This window comes from Rhinoderma darwinii, assembly GCF_050947455.1.
Source record: "Rhinoderma darwinii isolate aRhiDar2 chromosome 1 unlocalized genomic scaffold, aRhiDar2.hap1 SUPER_1_unloc_7, whole genome shotgun sequence".
Taxonomy (NCBI): domain Eukaryota; kingdom Metazoa; phylum Chordata; class Amphibia; order Anura; family Rhinodermatidae; genus Rhinoderma; species Rhinoderma darwinii.
This window is the reverse complement of record NW_027461671.1, coordinates 474312-491601: the sequence shown is the minus strand read 5'-3', so window position 1 is coordinate 491601 and position 17290 is coordinate 474312. Positions and strand designations below refer to the sequence as shown.

General features: G+C 40.0%; 1 protein-coding gene across 4 annotated transcripts; it reads left to right on the top strand.

Annotated features, from left to right (window-relative positions):
- The first annotated feature begins 385 nt into the window (after positions 1-385).
- Positions 386-14550, top strand: LOC142674684 (histidine protein methyltransferase 1 homolog). Of its 4 annotated transcripts, none has more exons than XM_075847201.1 (2): positions 386-432; positions 12937-14550. In XM_075847201.1, exon 2 carries the CDS (start codon positions 13007-13009, stop codon positions 14090-14092), a length of 1086 nt encoding a protein of 361 aa, XP_075703316.1. In that variant the 5' UTR covers positions 386-432; positions 12937-13006; the 3' UTR covers positions 14093-14550. The 4 variants fall into 4 exon arrangements, with proteins under 4 accessions (XP_075703316.1, XP_075703314.1, XP_075703315.1 ...); XM_075847199.1 differs by lacking the exon at positions 386-432 and adding an exon at positions 482-566; XM_075847200.1 differs by lacking the exon at positions 386-432 and adding an exon at positions 492-572.
- The last annotated feature ends 2740 nt before the right edge of the window (positions 14551-17290 follow it).

Genomic DNA, 17290 nt, shown 5'->3' with positions numbered 1-17290 from the left:
CATGTTCTTTTTCTCCCCTATAGCGGTCTCTGCCACCAGGCAACTCTTAATATAATTCATGAGGGAAGGAAAAAGCAGAGTGAAGTTGTTTTTTCACACGCACATCCACCATTTTAGCACATGCTCTGTATGGGGCATGAAATGGCGTGGTCAGGTCACAGCAGATACTAGATGGTTTGCTAAGCCCGACCACTTTTGCATACACAAACTGAATATTCCAGTTATATTTCCCTGTCTGTACAGTTTGCACAGGCTCTGAAAATAAAAACGTTTTCATTTAGTACAGCTTGTTCTGTAGAGTTTCAACCCAACACGATTTTCTTTAACTGCTTCCGGGTCTATTATATAACCTGCTTTCCAGCAGACAGCCAATCACACTTGTCGTAATATGCTGATACTTGGTGAAATCATATGAGAAGCACGCTGCTAATGGTGAGTTTTTACTGAATGATGATTTGCTGGAAGGCATAGTGGGCGGGGTTATGTGTTGTGGGGAATCGTACCATGTGCTGAGCTCGTTAGCAGGCTGCAGTGTGTTCACGGGGGGAGTCTGCATCCGCACTCTGGTAGCTGTATGAATGCTTTCTTTTTAATGTGTGTCTTCTACGAAAGCAGTGCAGAGAATACTATACATAGCCATGCTTATTACATGCTGCTGGCAGGCAGCGTTATATAACTAGTAATGGGAGAAAGTCATAACCGTTCTGTAAAATATACATTTCAGTAAGGGTATGTTCACACGGACTGTTTTCAGGTGTAGTTCGGAGCGTTTACACCTCAAAAAACGCCTGAAGAAATGGAAGCAGGAAACCTACAAACATCTGCCCATTGATTACAATGGGAAAAACGGCGTTCCGTTTACACGGGGCCGTTTTCCAAAAGCGTCACTTAAAAAGACGCCCGTGAAAAAGAAGTGCATTTGGGCCGTTTTTAATTGACTCCAGAAAAACAGCTCCAAAAACGCACCGAAAAACTTTTTCCCTTCAAAACAGCTCCTGATTTTCAGCCGTTTTATAAGCAACTGCCGTTTTTTACGGCCATTTTTGGAGCTGTTTTTTCATTGAGTCAATAAAAACGGCTGAAGTGACATGCACCTCTTTACGAGGCTTTGTTTTACGCAGCTGTTTATAAAAGCGGCCGCATAGAAAATGCCCTGTGGGAGCGGAACGCCGTTTTTCCCATTGAAATCAATGGGCAGATGTTTGGGGCGTTCTGCTTCCGATCACTCAGACGTTTTTTGGGCCGTATACGGCAAGAAAAACGGCCGAAAATAGCCCATGTGAACATACCCTAATGGGTTCAAAGTGGAAAGGTGGATGACCAGACATGCTGAAACTCTTGTAAAATTGTCAGTCATTGTGGAACTACAAGTTCCAGGATGTAATTGTTCATGAGGACAACAGGCCTGCTAGCCTGTAGGGGAAATTCTGCGCCAACACATTGGAGGTCATCTATCCTGTGGATATGCCCAAAAAAGTCAGAAGGGAAAAACCAGGATCGCACGTGCAGTTTTTATTAGTCATAGTCTGTAGTGGAATCAAAAGGAAGGAAAAATGTATAAAAAAAACCACAATAAAAACTGCATCAAAAGCGTGTGTGTGATCCTGGCCGGAGGCCCCGTGCACACCACTGTAGTTTTTGTCCGTTATTACGGATGAAATTGCGGACCCATCCATTTCTATTGGCCACGGACACCTTCCCTTATATCTATGGATGTATATCGGCGTTTGCAGGTAAGTCGATGTAGCTACTTACCTGCAAACGCTGGTGCTGCTGCAGAATCAACTGTAGCCTCTGGTGCCGATGTGGCCGACACGATGCAGGACCTGGGGCAGGAAGTGAGTGACGTCACAGCGTGATCTCTCGAGAACACGGCTGTGTCTGCACTGCCAGAAGCTGGGCGTTCTGAAGAGAAGTGGATGATACTTCTCGTCAGAACGCCCAGCTAGTAAAAGTAGTAAACACGCCCCGATGTACACACACAATACACGCCCAGTTGTACTTTTACTTTAAACACCCCCAGTTGGACTTTAGAAAGCCTCATTTACATAAATATAAAAACGGTCATAACTTGGACAAAAATGCTCGTTTTTAAAAAAAAAACAAAACGTTACTCTTATCTACATTGCAGCGCCGATCTGCTGCAATAGGAGATAGGGGTGGCAAAATCTGGTGACAGAGACTCTTTAAGGTCTATAGTAAAATATAAAATGCACTACACACAAACGCCACTAAAAACGCATGTTAGGGTATGTTCACACAGAGTTTTTGCAGATTTGAATTTTGAGGCAGATTTTGATCTGCCTGCACACCGTTTGCCACGTTTTTCGCGTAATTTTTCATTTGCGGGCATTGAGCGCCGTGGGCAAAAACGCAGCGAAATACGCTTTCTCTGCCTCCCATTGATGGCAATGGGAGGTCAGAGACGTAAACGCCCGAAGGTAGGGCATGCTGCTGCTTTTTCCCGCGAGATGGTTTTTCTGCTCGCGGGAAAAAAAACGCCTCTGCCTCTTATTGAAATGAATGGGAGGCATTTTCAGACGTTTTTTGGCGTGTTTTCCGACGCGGTTTCTGTGTCAAAAAACTTTAAAAAAAACTGTGTGAACTTAGGGGAGGTTCACACACAAACTCAAAAACGTCTGAAAATACGGAGCTGTTTTCAAGGGAAAACAGCTCCTGATTTTCTGAATTTTTTTAAGCCACTCACGTTTTTCGCTGCATTTTTTATGGCAGTTTTTGGAGCTTTTTCAGTAGGGTCTATGAAAAACAGCTCCAAAAACGTCCCAAGAAGTGAACTGTACTTCTTTTTCGCGGCCGTTTTTCAAAACGGGCGCGTAAAAAAACGGCCATCGTACCAGAACGCTGTTTTTCACATTGAAATCAATGCCCAGATGTTTGGAGGCGTTCTGCTTCCGATTCTTCGGGCATTTACGGCCCGAAAATAGGCCGTGTGAACATACCCTTACAGTTTAATAATTTTACAACTTTGAATTGTCTGGCTGGATTTACTCCGTGTTTTTCGTGTTTTTGTTTTACTTCGGCTAGATGTAATAAATGCACTACTCACTCGCTGCATTTTGGTTTGTGGTGTTTTTGAGAGAATTTTGTTGTCAGTGGCGTTTTGTTTTTTTTTCCAAACGTAGCATGCTCTGCGTATTATGTTTTTTCAGGCACTTTTCCCATAGGCTTCGCTATAGGACTATAAAATCTCCAAACAAAAAACATCTTTAAAATGACACCAAATTAAAAACGCCATAGAAAATGCATGTTATATTTTAATAACATTTTTTGATGCAGTCAAAATTGGCAGAAAAATTTCTGTGTGTGAAGTAGATCTTCATGTGGCAAATCTACCAGCATTAGGTGCAATACATTGGCGTACATGTATTTTAGTTATGAGGCGGCATAAAATGAAGCAAGTTGGGCCAAATCTATTAATGGCATAAGTGACAAGAATTACACCTCATATATTAAAAAGAGCACTAGCAGATTTGGAAATGTCTGACTGTTCAGATTTTTTTTCTTTATACTTGCTATGATTAGCCGTAGATTTGTGACTAAAATTTGTACCGTATTTTAATGTTTTTTTAATACCTCCGTTTGATAAATATGGAATAAAATACGTCTCCCCTCCCACAAGACCTGTGCCATTTCTCCCACCACATTATTTGAGAGGTTAAAAGGATTGCTCTGCTATGTTGCACATTAAATAAATTATTAATCCATTCATTATTACTATTCATTACTTAATTTATGCAAAAAAAAACAAATGAACTCCACACGCTGCGGAAAAATTCAGTCCAAAAATTCACCTGTGGTGCATAATTTTAGTTCCAGAGCATGTCAATTATTGGTGAAAAAAGTGGACTGATTTCCTGCGTTCGTCAGAGAACATATCACCATCACAATGCCTTGAAAAAAAACCACTGCAAAATCCGCACTATTTTCCTCAGTCAAAAACACATGAAATGGTGCTGATTGTCTGCTAGTTTATTACGGAAATGCTGCAGACGTTTTCTGCATCAAAGCAGTTACGTTTAGACAAGCCCTAAGACGGTGCATTTTACAACACTGTTGATGTCTATCCCAGTGAAGGGCATGTTATTTGGTGTAGACACCATTTTCTGGACATCTAGTTACAGCACTAATATATTTTTACAAAGGCCATGTAATGCTACTACTCTTTTAACCCCTTGGCGACATCCTCCGTATATATACGGTACTGTCAGAGGCAGGGCCTAATAGGATTCCTGTCAGCTAACAGGCATAATAAACTGCAATATGGAAGTATTCAGTATATGAGTGTTCAAGAGATCGTACTGAAAAATGTACATAAAATGTTTAATGCTCTATCATCGGAAAAAGAGAAGTTATGGCTTTCAAAATATGGCGACGCAAAAGCATGATTCATTCTTTATTTTTTTTTCCATTTGTTTTTACTGTTCAAAGCTAATAAAACTACAGAAAAATACAAAAAACTATATACATTTTGTATCACCATAGGGCTGGGTTCAAACAACCTATTTTCAGGCGTAAACGAGGCGTTTTACGCCTGAAAACACGGCTCAAATACATCGCCAAACATCTGCCCATTCATTTCAATGGGTTTGCCGACGACCTGTAATTTTACGCGTGGCTGTCAAAAGACGGCGCGTAAAATAACAGCGTCGTCAAAGAAGTGCAGGACACTTCTTGGGACGTAATTTGAGCCGCTTTTCATTGACTTCAATGAGGAACAGCTCCAAATTTCGGCCGTAATTGACGCCTCGCAAAACGCGAGTACCAACAATTACGTCTGAAATTCAGGAGCTGTTTTCTCCTGAAAACAGCTCCGTAATTTCAGCCGTAATGGACGCTGCCGTGTGAACATACCCTAATTGTACTGACCTGCAGAATAAAGTTAACATGACTTTTTTACGTGAACACCATAATAACGAAACACCAAAAAAAAACAATGGTGGAATTGCTATTTTTTCCACTACTCTTTAACCCCTTCAGGACCGAGTTCATTTTGGCCTTCAGGACCAGCCTAATTTTTTCAAATCTGACATGTCACTTTATGTGGTAATAACTTTGGAATGCTCTTACCTAACCAAGCGATGAGATTGTTTTCTCGTGACATATTGTACTTTATGTTAGTGGAATAATTTAGTCGATAAATTTGTTGCTTATTTGTAAAAAACATCAAGATTTTGAGAATTTGAAAAAATTATGATTTTTCTAATTTTAATTATCTGCTTGTGTAAAACAGATAGTAATACTACACAAAATAGTTACTAATTAACATATCCCACATGTCTACTTTATGGTTACATCGTTTTTTGTACATCCTTTTATTTTTCTAGGACGTTACAAGGCTTAGAACTTTAGCAGCAATTTCTCACATTTTTAAGAACATTTCAAAAGGCTATATTTTCAGGGACAAGTTCAGTTCTGAAGTGGTTTTGAGGGCCCTATATATTAGAAACCCCCCAAAGTATTCAAAACAGCATTCAGAAAGTATTTTAACCATTTAGACGATTTACAGGAATTGAAGCAAAGTAGAGGTGAAATTTACAAATGTCATTTTACAATTGCCAAAATTTATTTGTCATACATTTTTTTCTGTAACACAGAAGGTTTTACCCGAGAAATGCATCTCAGTATTTATTGCCCAGTTTCTGGAGTTTTTAGAAATATCCCACATGTGGCCCTAGTGTGCTAATGAACTGAAGCACCTGACTCAGAAGCAAAGAAGCAACCAGTGGATTTTGGGGCCTCCCTTTTATTAGAATATATTTTAGGCACCATGTCAGGTTTGAAGAGGTCTTATGGTGCCAAAACAGTGGAAACCCCCCAAAAGTGACCCAATTTTTGAAACTACACCCCTCATGGAATTTATCTAGGGGTATAGTTAGCATTTTGACCCCACAGGTTTTTTGCTAAATTTATTCTAATTAGTCTGTGAAAATGAAAATCTGCTTTTTTTCCTGGAAAACCCTAGAATTTTCAAATTTTTGCAAAGAATAAAGGAGATAAAGCAACGCACCATTTGTAAAGCAATTTCTCCCGATTACGGAAATACCCCATATGTGGTAATAAACTGCTGTTTGGACCCACGGCAGCGCTCAGAAGGGAAGGAGAGCGCTGATTTTACTGGAATGGTGTTCAGTGCCGTGTCGCGTTTGCAACGCGCTGGAGGGACCAACACAGTGGAAACCCCCCATAAATGGCCCCATTTTGAAAACTACTTCTAGTGGTATAGTTAGCATTTTGACACCACAGTGTTTTTGCTGAATTTATTGGAATTCGTCTGTGAAGATGAAAATCTACTTTTTTCTGAAAAAACATAGAATTGTCTAATTTTTATAAGGAATAAAGGAGAAAAAGCACCCTTAACATTTGTAAAGCAATTTCTCCTGATTACGGCAGTACCCCATATGTGGTAATAAACTGCTGTTTGGACCCACGGCAGGGCTCAGAGGGCAAGCAGTGCCATCTGGATTTTGCAGCTCAGATTTTGCTGAATTGGTTTCTTGGGGCCATGTCGCATTTGCAGAGCCCCTGAAGTACCAGTACAGTAGAAATTCCCCAGATGTGATTCCATTTTGGAGACTATACCCCTCAAATAATTAAATTAGAGGTGTAGTGAACATTTTGATCCCTCAGGTGTTTTATAGATTTTATTAGACTTGGGCTGTGAAAATGAAAATATTGGTTTTCAAATAACATGTAGATTTAGCTCATAATTTTTCATTCCACAAGGAATACAGGAGAAAAGGCACCCCAAAATGTGTTACACAATTTCTCCTGAGTAGGGAAATACCCCATATGTGGTTGTAAACTGCTATTTGGACACACGGCAAGGGTCTAAGGGGAAAAAGCACAATTTGGATTGCAGATTTTACTAAATAGATTTTTGGTGCCATGTTGCATTGCACTGAGGTACCAGTACAGTGAAAACCCCCGAGAATTGACCCCATTTAGGAAACTACACCCCTCAAGGAATTAATCTAGAAGTGTAGTGGAGCATTTTGACCCCAAAGGTTTTGCAGAAATTAGTGCACAGTAGATGTTGCCGATTGAAAATTGCCATTTTCGACAGATATGCTATTTCAATGTCGAATGTGTTGTGCCCAGCTTGTAACACTGGAGACACACACCCCATAAATTATTAAGCGGTTCTCTATAGAGTATAGTAATACCCCATATGTGGTCATAAACTCCTGTTTGGAAACACTGCCAGGCCCAGAAGGAGCGCCATTTGGCTTTGGGAGCACAGATTTTTCTTGGTAGTAGTTTTGTTTAGTGTTTTACTGGTGTTTCAGTTTATAATGTGGGGGCATATGTAAGCTGTGCGGAGTACATCAGGGTATATGTAAGCTGTGCAGAGCACATCAGGGTATATGTAAGCTGGGCGGAGTACATCAGGGTATATGTAATCTGGGCGGAGTACATCAGGGTATATGTAAACTGGGCGGAGTACATCAGGGTATATGTAAGCTGGGCGGAGTACATCAGGGTATATGTAAGCTGTGCAGAGTACATCAGGGTATATGTAAGCTGGGCGGAGTACATCAGGGTATACGTAAACTGCGGAGTACATCAGGGTATATGTAAACTGTGCGGAGTACATCAAGGTATATGTAAGCTGTGCGGAGTACATCAGGGTATATGTAAGCTGGGCGGAGTACATCAGGGTATATGTAAGCTGTGCGTAGTACCTTAGAGTATATGTAAGCTGTGCGGAGTACATCAGGGTATATGTAATATGTGCGGAGTACATCAGGGTATATGTAATATGTGCGGAGTACATCAGGGTATATGTAATATGTGCGGAGTACATCAGGGTATATGTAAGCTGGGCGGAGTGCATCAGGGTATATGTAAGCTGGGCGTAGTACCTTAGAGTATATGTAAACTGTGCGGAGTACATCAGGATATATGTAATATGCGCGGAGTACATCGGTATATGTAATATGTGCGGAGTACATCAGGGTATATGTAAGCTGTGCGGAGTACATCAGGGTATATGTAAGCTGGGCGGAGTGCATCAGGGTATATGTAAGCTGTGCGTAGTACCTTAGAGTATATGTAAGCTGTGCGGAGTACATCAGGGTATATGTAATATGTGCGGAGTACATCAGGGTATATGTAAGCTGGGCGGAGTACATCAGGGTATATGTAAGCTGTGCAGAGTACATCAGGGTATGTGTAAGCTGGGCGGAGTGCATCAGGGTATATGTAAGCTGTGCGTAGTACCTTAGAGTATATGTAAGCTGTGCGGAGTACATCAGGGTATATGTAATATGTGCGGAGTACATCAGGGTATATGTAATATGTGCGGAGTACATCAGGGTATATGTAATATGTGCGGAGTACATCAGGGTATATGTAACCTGGGCGGAGTACATCAGGGTATATGTAAGCTGGGCGGAATGCATCAGGGTATATGTAAGCTGTGCGTAGTACCTTAGAGTATATGTAAGCTGTGCGGAGTACGTCAGGGTATATGTAAGCTGGGCGGAGTACATCAGGGTATATGTAATATGTGCGGAGTACATCAGGGTATATGTAAGCTGTGCGGAGTACATCAGGGTATATGTAAGCTGTGCGTAGTACCTTAGAGTATATGTAAGCTGTGCGGAGTACATCAGGGTATATGTAATATGTGCGGAGTACATCAGGGTATATGTAATATGTGCGGAGTACATCAGGGTATATGTAATATGTGCGGAGTACATCAGGGTATATGTAAGCTGGGCGGAGTACATCAGGGTATATGTAAGCTGGGCGGAGTGCATCAGGGTATATGTAAGCTGTGTGTAGTACCTTAGAGTATATGTAAGCTGTGCGGAGTACGTCAGGGTATAATAGGATAATGTAATAATGGGGTAAATTAAGAAAAAATATTATCCATGGATAGTGACGGACGCTTTGAACCAATCCTTTATGCACAGGCTAGCTTTTTGGATGCAGGAGTGGCACTTATAAAGGATGTCTGTGGTATTGTACAAAATAGCCGCACTCCATTGCCTAATCTTTGACTTCTTCACTAGCCCCATATGTAGCACAGACCCCAAAATGTCATCGTTTCCGCTGCATTTACCAGGTCCACCAGTGGGGGCTAGCAAATGATGACGTGGGGTTTTAGGTGAATAACTACTGCACATATAAATTAGTCTGGGCCGTCGTTTTGCATTATTGCGTTCCGAGAGTCATAACTTTTTATTTTTCCGTTCAGCTGTGTGAGTGCTTGATTTTCATGGGACGAGCTGTAGGGAGGTGAGGAGACCAAAAAACAGAAATTCTCTCACTGTTTTTTTATACATTTTTAACGGCGTCCTCTGTGCAGTATAAACAACATGTTTACTTTATTCTGCGGTTCGATACGATTATGGCAATAACAAATTTATATAGTTTTTATAGGTTTTACTACTTTTACACAATGAAAACACTTTTGTCTAAATAAAATAATGTGTTAGCGTCACCATATCCTGAGAGCCGTAACTTTTTTATTTTTTTGTTGACGGAGCAGTGTGAGGGCTTGTTTTTTGCGGGACAAACTGTAGTTTTTATTGGTACCATGTTGGGGTACGGGCGACTTTTTGATCACTTTTTATTATTTATATTATTTAATTTTTTTACGTGTTCAACGTGCAGAATAAATAATATGATATTTTTATAGGTTCCGTCTGATACGAACGCGGTGATACCTGTTATATATTGTTTTCTTTTGTTTTTTGTTTTTTTATAAAGGGCCTGATCAGGGAAACAGGGCGATTATTGTTTTTATTGCATAAAACTTTTATTTATTTATCTAAGACATTTTTTTCACATTTTTTTTACACCTACTAGGGGACTTGAAGATCTGATCTTCTGATCCCCAGTACAATACACTGCACTACTTATGTAGTACAGATAACTGTGATCGCTGCCGTTGCAGCGGGATGTCAGCTGTGTATGACAGCCCACACACGCTGAAGATGAAGCGGGCACAGCTCCTGTGTCCGCTTCATCCTCAGGGCGTTACTGTATGCCCATTTGCGGGAACGCACCGCTAAAACGGACGTACAGTAACGCGCATTTGCGTGAGGGGGTTAAAAAGTGGGATACTTGTATTGTAGTTGTTTATGTATAAATTGTAGCCCTGATGTGGAAGTGGGTTTATTAGATCCTACACAACCTTCCCATTGATACCCATGTAGGTTGGAAAACCAGGGGGACCCAGGTAACTATATTTTCCCTCATAGACTCGGAAGGCATAAGTGTGGCATGTGCCACTTGCTCACAATTTATAGAGCTTTACTCCATATCTTGCTCGGGATGTACTGACTGAAAGCGAGACGGCCTGTAAAATTAATCAGGGATTCATCAACTGCTATGTGTTTTTGAGGCGTGTATGTTTCTGCAAAAATTTTAGAGAAGTGGTTAATGATGCCTCAATTTATATAGTTTATCTTTTATTTTCTTGTGTGAGATATAGGGTGTTATTGCTAAAATGTAGGAACCTCATTAAAAACCTCATAGTGTGACCGAGCCATCACAGCAGAAAACATGGGCATATGCTGAATTGGATTGGTAGACCAGTATGCAAAAAAGGCAAGAAGGTTCCAGCATCAATATCTTGACTAAGGGCCACTTGGGCCTAAAACCGGTCAGCTTCTGTTCTGTGTTGTCCCTGATTTTATGGAACCTCAATAAAAGCCGCATTTTGTTCAAGATATTGATGCTGGAACCTTCTCGCCTTTTTTGCTACAATTTGGTGCATTCCTGCACCCTTCGGCATCTACTTGGTTGGTGAGCTGGATACAAATTAACTGTTTCTGTTTTGGTAGACCAGTATGACCTCAATTAAAACATTTTTGTGATTCCCATATTAAATGTAAATGTCAGGGCTAAAAAAAAATTTCATTTCCGGCACATCAGTGGGTTTTCAGTATCCATGTTTGGTGTATGATGATTATTTGCCAGAAACTGCTGGGCATACAGATTAGTTTGCTGTACTATTTCTTCCAGAAGTTGCTCTGTTTAAAATTATTGATAAAATCAATGGAGCAATTTGTTCTGTTTGCACATTTACACAAGCTTGGTCCATGAATGCAGGAATAGCAGGTGTGTAAGCATCCACACGTTGTCACCCTGGATAAATACTTTGGGTGTTTTGTTTTGCTGTCTGGGCAACCTCCCACTAGTGCTGGGCAGCACGGTGGCTCAGTGGTCTTTGGCCGTGCAACCTGTGTTGCGGCAAAAGACGTCAGGTAGCCCAAGCCTAAAACTATACGTTATTTTAATACAAATGAGATAGATATAGATATTTTTTTTTATATGACCAAAATATCTGCATATAGATTATTATGATATCTTTATTATTGTTAACATAGATATAAATATATTAATTGTAAAAAAAAAAAAAACCGTATGTTACTTAGTTTTCCCCCTCTCTGACAGAGAATAGACACAACCAATAGACACAACCAATATAAAAGTTTATTTACTAACAAACTTTTCTGTTCTTGTTGTGACATGCTGTCGCAACGATCACATGCCCGGAGATGACACTGAGTGGTTTCCGGGTAAATCTCCGTGATATTAGCTGTTTAGAGACAGCTGATGCAAACAGGATAAATCTGCAGGACCTGCTGAAACATCCTTGCAGAGTTAAAGGGGTTTTCCAGCCACTAAAAATTGACGGCCTATCCTAAATGCGTGTCGACGATTCAGTGAGCAAAAAGAAATGAAGGGGAAGCAGCGCTCATACGAGCGATGCGGCCCCTGCTAAACTGCTGATCGGCGGGGGTCTGGGGAGTCTGACCCTGACCCATCAACTATTGAGGATAGGCCATCAGTGTTTAGTTGTTGGAAAACCCCTTTTAATTGCGGAACTCCTGGACTTTGATAGTCTATAGGCGGTCCGCAACTGGTTAAAGAGGCTCTGTCACCAGATTCTCAAATCCCTATCTCCTATTGCATGTGATCGGCGCTGCAATGTAGATAACAGTAACGTTTTTTTTTTTGTGAAAAACTTTCATTTTTGGCCAAGTTATGAGCTATTTTATATATATATATGCAAATGAGCTTTGAAATGGACATCTGGGCGTGGTTTTTTTCGTATGTCCAACTGGGCGTGTATTGTGTTTTTAACTGGGCGTGTTTACTTGTTTTACTAACTGGGCGTTGTGGAGAGAAGCGTATGATGCTGACGAATCAGTGACCAATCAGCATCATGCACTCATCTCCATTCATTTACACAGCAGCATCACGTTCTTACTAGAATGATGTGCAGCCACATACACAAGTGTCCTGATAATGAATACACATGACCTCCAGCCTGGACGTCATGTGTACTCAGAATTCTGACACTTCTGAATCCTTTCTGTGAGATTTCCAGCAAGGGAAACGAAATCTCGTTTACCTCGTAATCTCGCGAGTTTACGCGTGGCTTGCTGAATCTCACAGAAAAGATTCAGAAGTGTCAGAATTCTGAGTACACATGACGTCCAGGCTGGAGATCAGGTGTATTCATTATCAGGACACTTGTGTATGTGGCTGCACATCGTTCTAGTAAGAACACTATGTGCTGTGTAAATGAATGGAGAGGAGTGCATGATGCTGATTGGTCACTGACTCGTCAGCATCATACACTTCTAATCACAACGCCCAGTTAGTAAAACACGTAAACACGCCCAGTTAAAAACACAATACACGCCCAGTTGTCCATTTCAAAGCTCATTTGCATAAATATAAAATAGCTCATAACTTGGCCAAAAATGAACGTTTTAAAAAAAAAGAAAACGTTACTGTTCTCTACATTGCAGCGCCGATCACATGCAATAGGAGATAGGGGTTTGAGAATCTGGTGACAGAGCCTCTTTAAGGCGTTAAGACTGTTTTGTAAATGTCTTGCTATTGATATTCTTTATTTTGTGTTTAATGTATACTTTTCCATTGTTGCAGGACAGTAGACGCTGGGCTTTAGTAGAATAAATTGTTCATTCCAATTGGAGACCTCATCCTACACAGTACAATGTCATTTCAATTTAATTTCAATATTGAAGAGACAGAAAGCAGTCCCGATGAATGCAAAATAAGCCTGTCGAAGCGCACACTAATAGAAGATGAAGACTTGCAACCAGAGGATTTCAATGACATCCAGGGATCAAGACAAAAAACGCCATCGGTCAAAAGCAGTGAATGTGGAGACCACAGAGCCGATTGTGTATCTAGTGATGAAAGATTATTCTTCAAACCAGCTACAGAGCACCAAATTCCTAAAGATGTTTGCAGCGTGTTAGAAAATAAAATTGTTGAGAGCAGCTTGGGCCTACAATTTGTAAATGTTTCTGTCGTAGAAATGACATTGTCCAATTCAGATGTGCATAGGGAAGACGTAGTGAACAAATGTATTACATCTAACTCTGATCTTATTCCTGGTGTATATGAAGGAGGAATGAAAATTTGGGAGTGTACTTTTGATCTAGTTCGATATTTTGAAGATAAGGCTGTTAACTTCGAAAATAAAAGTGTCTTGGATCTTGGCTGTGGAGCTGGCTTGTTAGGAATATTCTCTTTGAAACAAAAAGCCAAAGTAGTTCATTTTCAAGACTACAACAGCACTGTAATTGAAGAAATAACCATACCCAATGCATTGGTGAACTTTGATGGCATCGATTTGACCAAAAGTATTAATGAGGAACCTTGTGGGAAAAGAATACAAAAATCAGATGTGAAGACGGGACTGTTATCGAAGTGTCGCTTCTTTTCTGGGGAATGGTCTCAATTTACTCAACTAATGCAAAATCAAGTGCCTAGTATAAAATATGATATTATTTTAACATCAGAGACCATATATAATACTACTTACTACAGTGCGCTGCATGATGTCTTCCAGCATTTATTGGCCAAAGATGGAATTGTTTACCTAGCTAGTAAGTCCCATTACTTTGGAGTCGGAGGGGGTGTTCATCTTTTTGAGACATTCATTAAAGAGAGTAAACTGTTTAACATCTATACTCTTAAAGTTTACCATGATGGGCTTCAGAGAATGCTTCTCAGCTTAGTCTTTAAACCTAACTCAGAACTGAAAAATATTTGTACTGTGTTTAAAAAATAAAAATAGTGCTTTAAGAGGACCTGTCTTCATACTATGCGCCCTGTATACGGGCAGCATAGTGTGGGGAAAGTTCCACTGCACTAATAGCCAAATGGGCTCAAAAAAATATTGTGCCGTTTTGCTAATAACAGCTGGCAAAGATTACAACGGACTCCTAGTTCATGAGGATGCGATCCCCCCCCCCCCTCCACAAATACCTCACTAGTGACAGACTGTATACACAATGTATCTAGCTTTATATATGGCCAATCATTGCTCAGAGGGGCAGGGAATGCTCCCCTCATGAAAACATCGGACTCCTAACTATATAACTATTCTTGGCTAGCTGCCAGTAGCCAAACTGCACAATATTATTATTTTTTTAGCTAATAGTGCAGTGGACCTGTCTTCGAACTATGTTGCCAGATCCACTTTAAATCATGAGACTAATAAAATTTTTATGTTATTAGTATTATTTATATTGACTTATTACATGTGTCGTCCATATTAAATTGCGCTACTTAAGGGCCGTTCATATATATCCGTTGTCCCTTTCAGTTTCCCTCAGGCGTGTTGCAGAAAAGCCAGAGGGAAACTGATGCTAGAATGGATCCCATAGCTTTCTAACAGATCCGGTAGCTATAAAGACGCCAAAAACTAGCTACTGCCTGAAGTTAGGGCTAGTGTTTGGCGTCTTTGCAGGCTCACAGAGCTGCTTCGAAGTTCTGAGGTGAGGTTAGTGGACCTCAACTGCCTTCTGGGATCTCTCTTGGCGCTGCACTTTATGACACACGTGAGATTACAATGTGTGTGCCAGACTACAGTGTAGCGCAGAGGAGAGCCCTGACATGGTACACAACATGTATCTAATCTATCATGTTTCCAAACTATCACAAACTGTGCACCACTCTGATAAAACTGGCACATTTTCAGACCCTAGACTACCTTTTTGGTGGACCATTGTGGTAAAAACTGATAACAGCTAACGAGAACTAATGACAACTGATGGTTTTTTAGTAAAAATTGAAAGAAGCCTGATGGCAACTGATAAATTTTTGCATCAGTTTTTGCATAATTTGTAATCACTTGAGAGACCCAAAAAAACTGTTGCTGATGCAACTAATATGTGAACGCACCCTTATAAAAATGATTTATTTATTTGTTTGTGCACATTAACCCCTTTAGGACTGAGCCTGTTTTGGCCTTCAGGACGAAGCCGATTTTTCAAATCTGACATGTCACTTTATGTGGTAATAACTCTGGAATGCTTTTACTTATCCAAGCGATTCTGAGATTGTTTTCTCGTGACATATTGTACTTTGTTAGTGAAAAAATTTGTTCAATAAATTCAATATTTAATTGTGAAAAACATCAAAATTTAGAGAAAATTTGCAAAAATTAAAATTTTTCGAACTTTTTATCTATCTGCTTGGAAGACAGATAGTATTACCACACAAAATACTTACTAGTTTATATTTCCTATATGTCTACTTTATATTTGCATAGTTTTTGGAACATTCTTTTATTTTTCTAGGACGTTACAAGGCTTAGAACTTTAGCAGCAATTTCAAAAGGCTATTTTTTCAGGGACCAGTTCAGTTCTGGAGTTAGTTTAGGGGCCTTATATATTAGAAAGTCCCCATAAATTAACCCATTTTGAAAACTGCACCCCTCAGAGTATTCAAAACAGCATTCAGAAAGTGTTTTAACCCTTTATGCGTTTCAGAGGAATTAAAGCAAACTACAGGTGAAATTTACAAATGTAATTTTTTTTTCCAAAATTCATATGTAATCCATTTTTTTCTGTAACACAGAAGGTTTTTCCCAAGAAATGCAACTGAATAGTTATTGCCCAGATACTGCAGTTTTTAGAAATATCCCACATGTGGCCCTAGTGTGCTAACGGACTGTAGCACAGGCCTCAGAAGCAAAGGAGCACCTAGGGGATTTTGGGGCCTCCTTTTTTTAGAATATATTTTAGGCACCATGTCAGGTTTGAAGAGTTCTTGTGCTGCCGATACAGAGAAAAAGTGACCCCATTTTGGAAACTGCACCCCTCAAGGAATCTTTCTAGTGGTATAGTTAGCATTTTAACTCCACTGTTGTGTGGCGAAATTTATTTGAATTCGTGTGTGAAGATGAAAATCTACATTTTTTTCTGAAAAAACATAGAAATTTTTACAATGAATAAAGGAGAAAAAGCACGACATTTGTAAAGCAATTTCTCCCGATTATGGCAATACCACATATGTGGTAATACACTGCTGTTTGGACCCACAGGAGGGCTGAGAACAGAAGGAGCGTCATTTAGATTTTGGAGCACGGATTTTGCTGGAATAGTTTTCAATGCCCTGGAGGGACCATAACAGTGGAAACACCACAAAAGTGACCCCATTTTGGAAACTGCACCCCTCAATGAATCTTTCTAGGGGTATAGTTAGCATTTTGACCCCACAGTTGTTTTGCAAAATTTATTTGAATTCATGTGTGAAGATGAAAATCTACTTTTTTTCTGAAAAAACATAGAAATTTTAGGTTTTTACAAGGAATAAAGGAGAAAAAACACCACAACATTTGTAAAGCAATTTCTCCCGATTACGGCAATACCACATATGTGGTAATACACTGCTGTTTGGACCCACAGCAGGGCTCAGAATAGAAGGAGCGTCATTTGGATTTTGGAGCGCGGATTTTGCTAGAATAGTTTTTAGTGCAATGTCGGGTTTGCAATGCACTGGGGGGACCAAAACAGTGGAAACCCCCGAAAGTGACCCCATTTTGAAAACTATGCCCCTCAAGGAATTTTTTCTAGGGGTATAGTTAGCATTATGACCCCACAGTTGTTTTGCAAAATTTATTTGAATTCGTGTGTGAAGATGAAAATCTTTTCTAGGGGTGTGATCACTTTTTTAACCCCATAGTTTTTTTGCAGAATCTTGTGGATATCTGGCGTGAAAAAGAACATATGACAAATGCTTCATTTATAGGACAGATTTTTCAGACACAGAGCATGCAAGTGAAGAAAAGCACCTTAACATTTAGCAAGATATTTCTTCTGAGTTTAGAAATAAATTGGCCCTAATTCTCTTTTGCTGGACATATGGCAGGGCCAGAAAGTATTGGAACATCACAAGGATTTTGAGGCCTTATTTTACTTGGATGATTTTTGGGCACATGTCATGTTTGCATAGGCCTAAAAAATTGTGCAGATACTACACC

Excerpts from the sequence above, each read along its gene's own strand:
- LOC142674684 (XM_075847201.1), top strand. The coding sequence starts at position 13,007 with ATGTCATTTCAATTTAATTTCAATATTGAAGAGACAGAAAGCAGTCCC.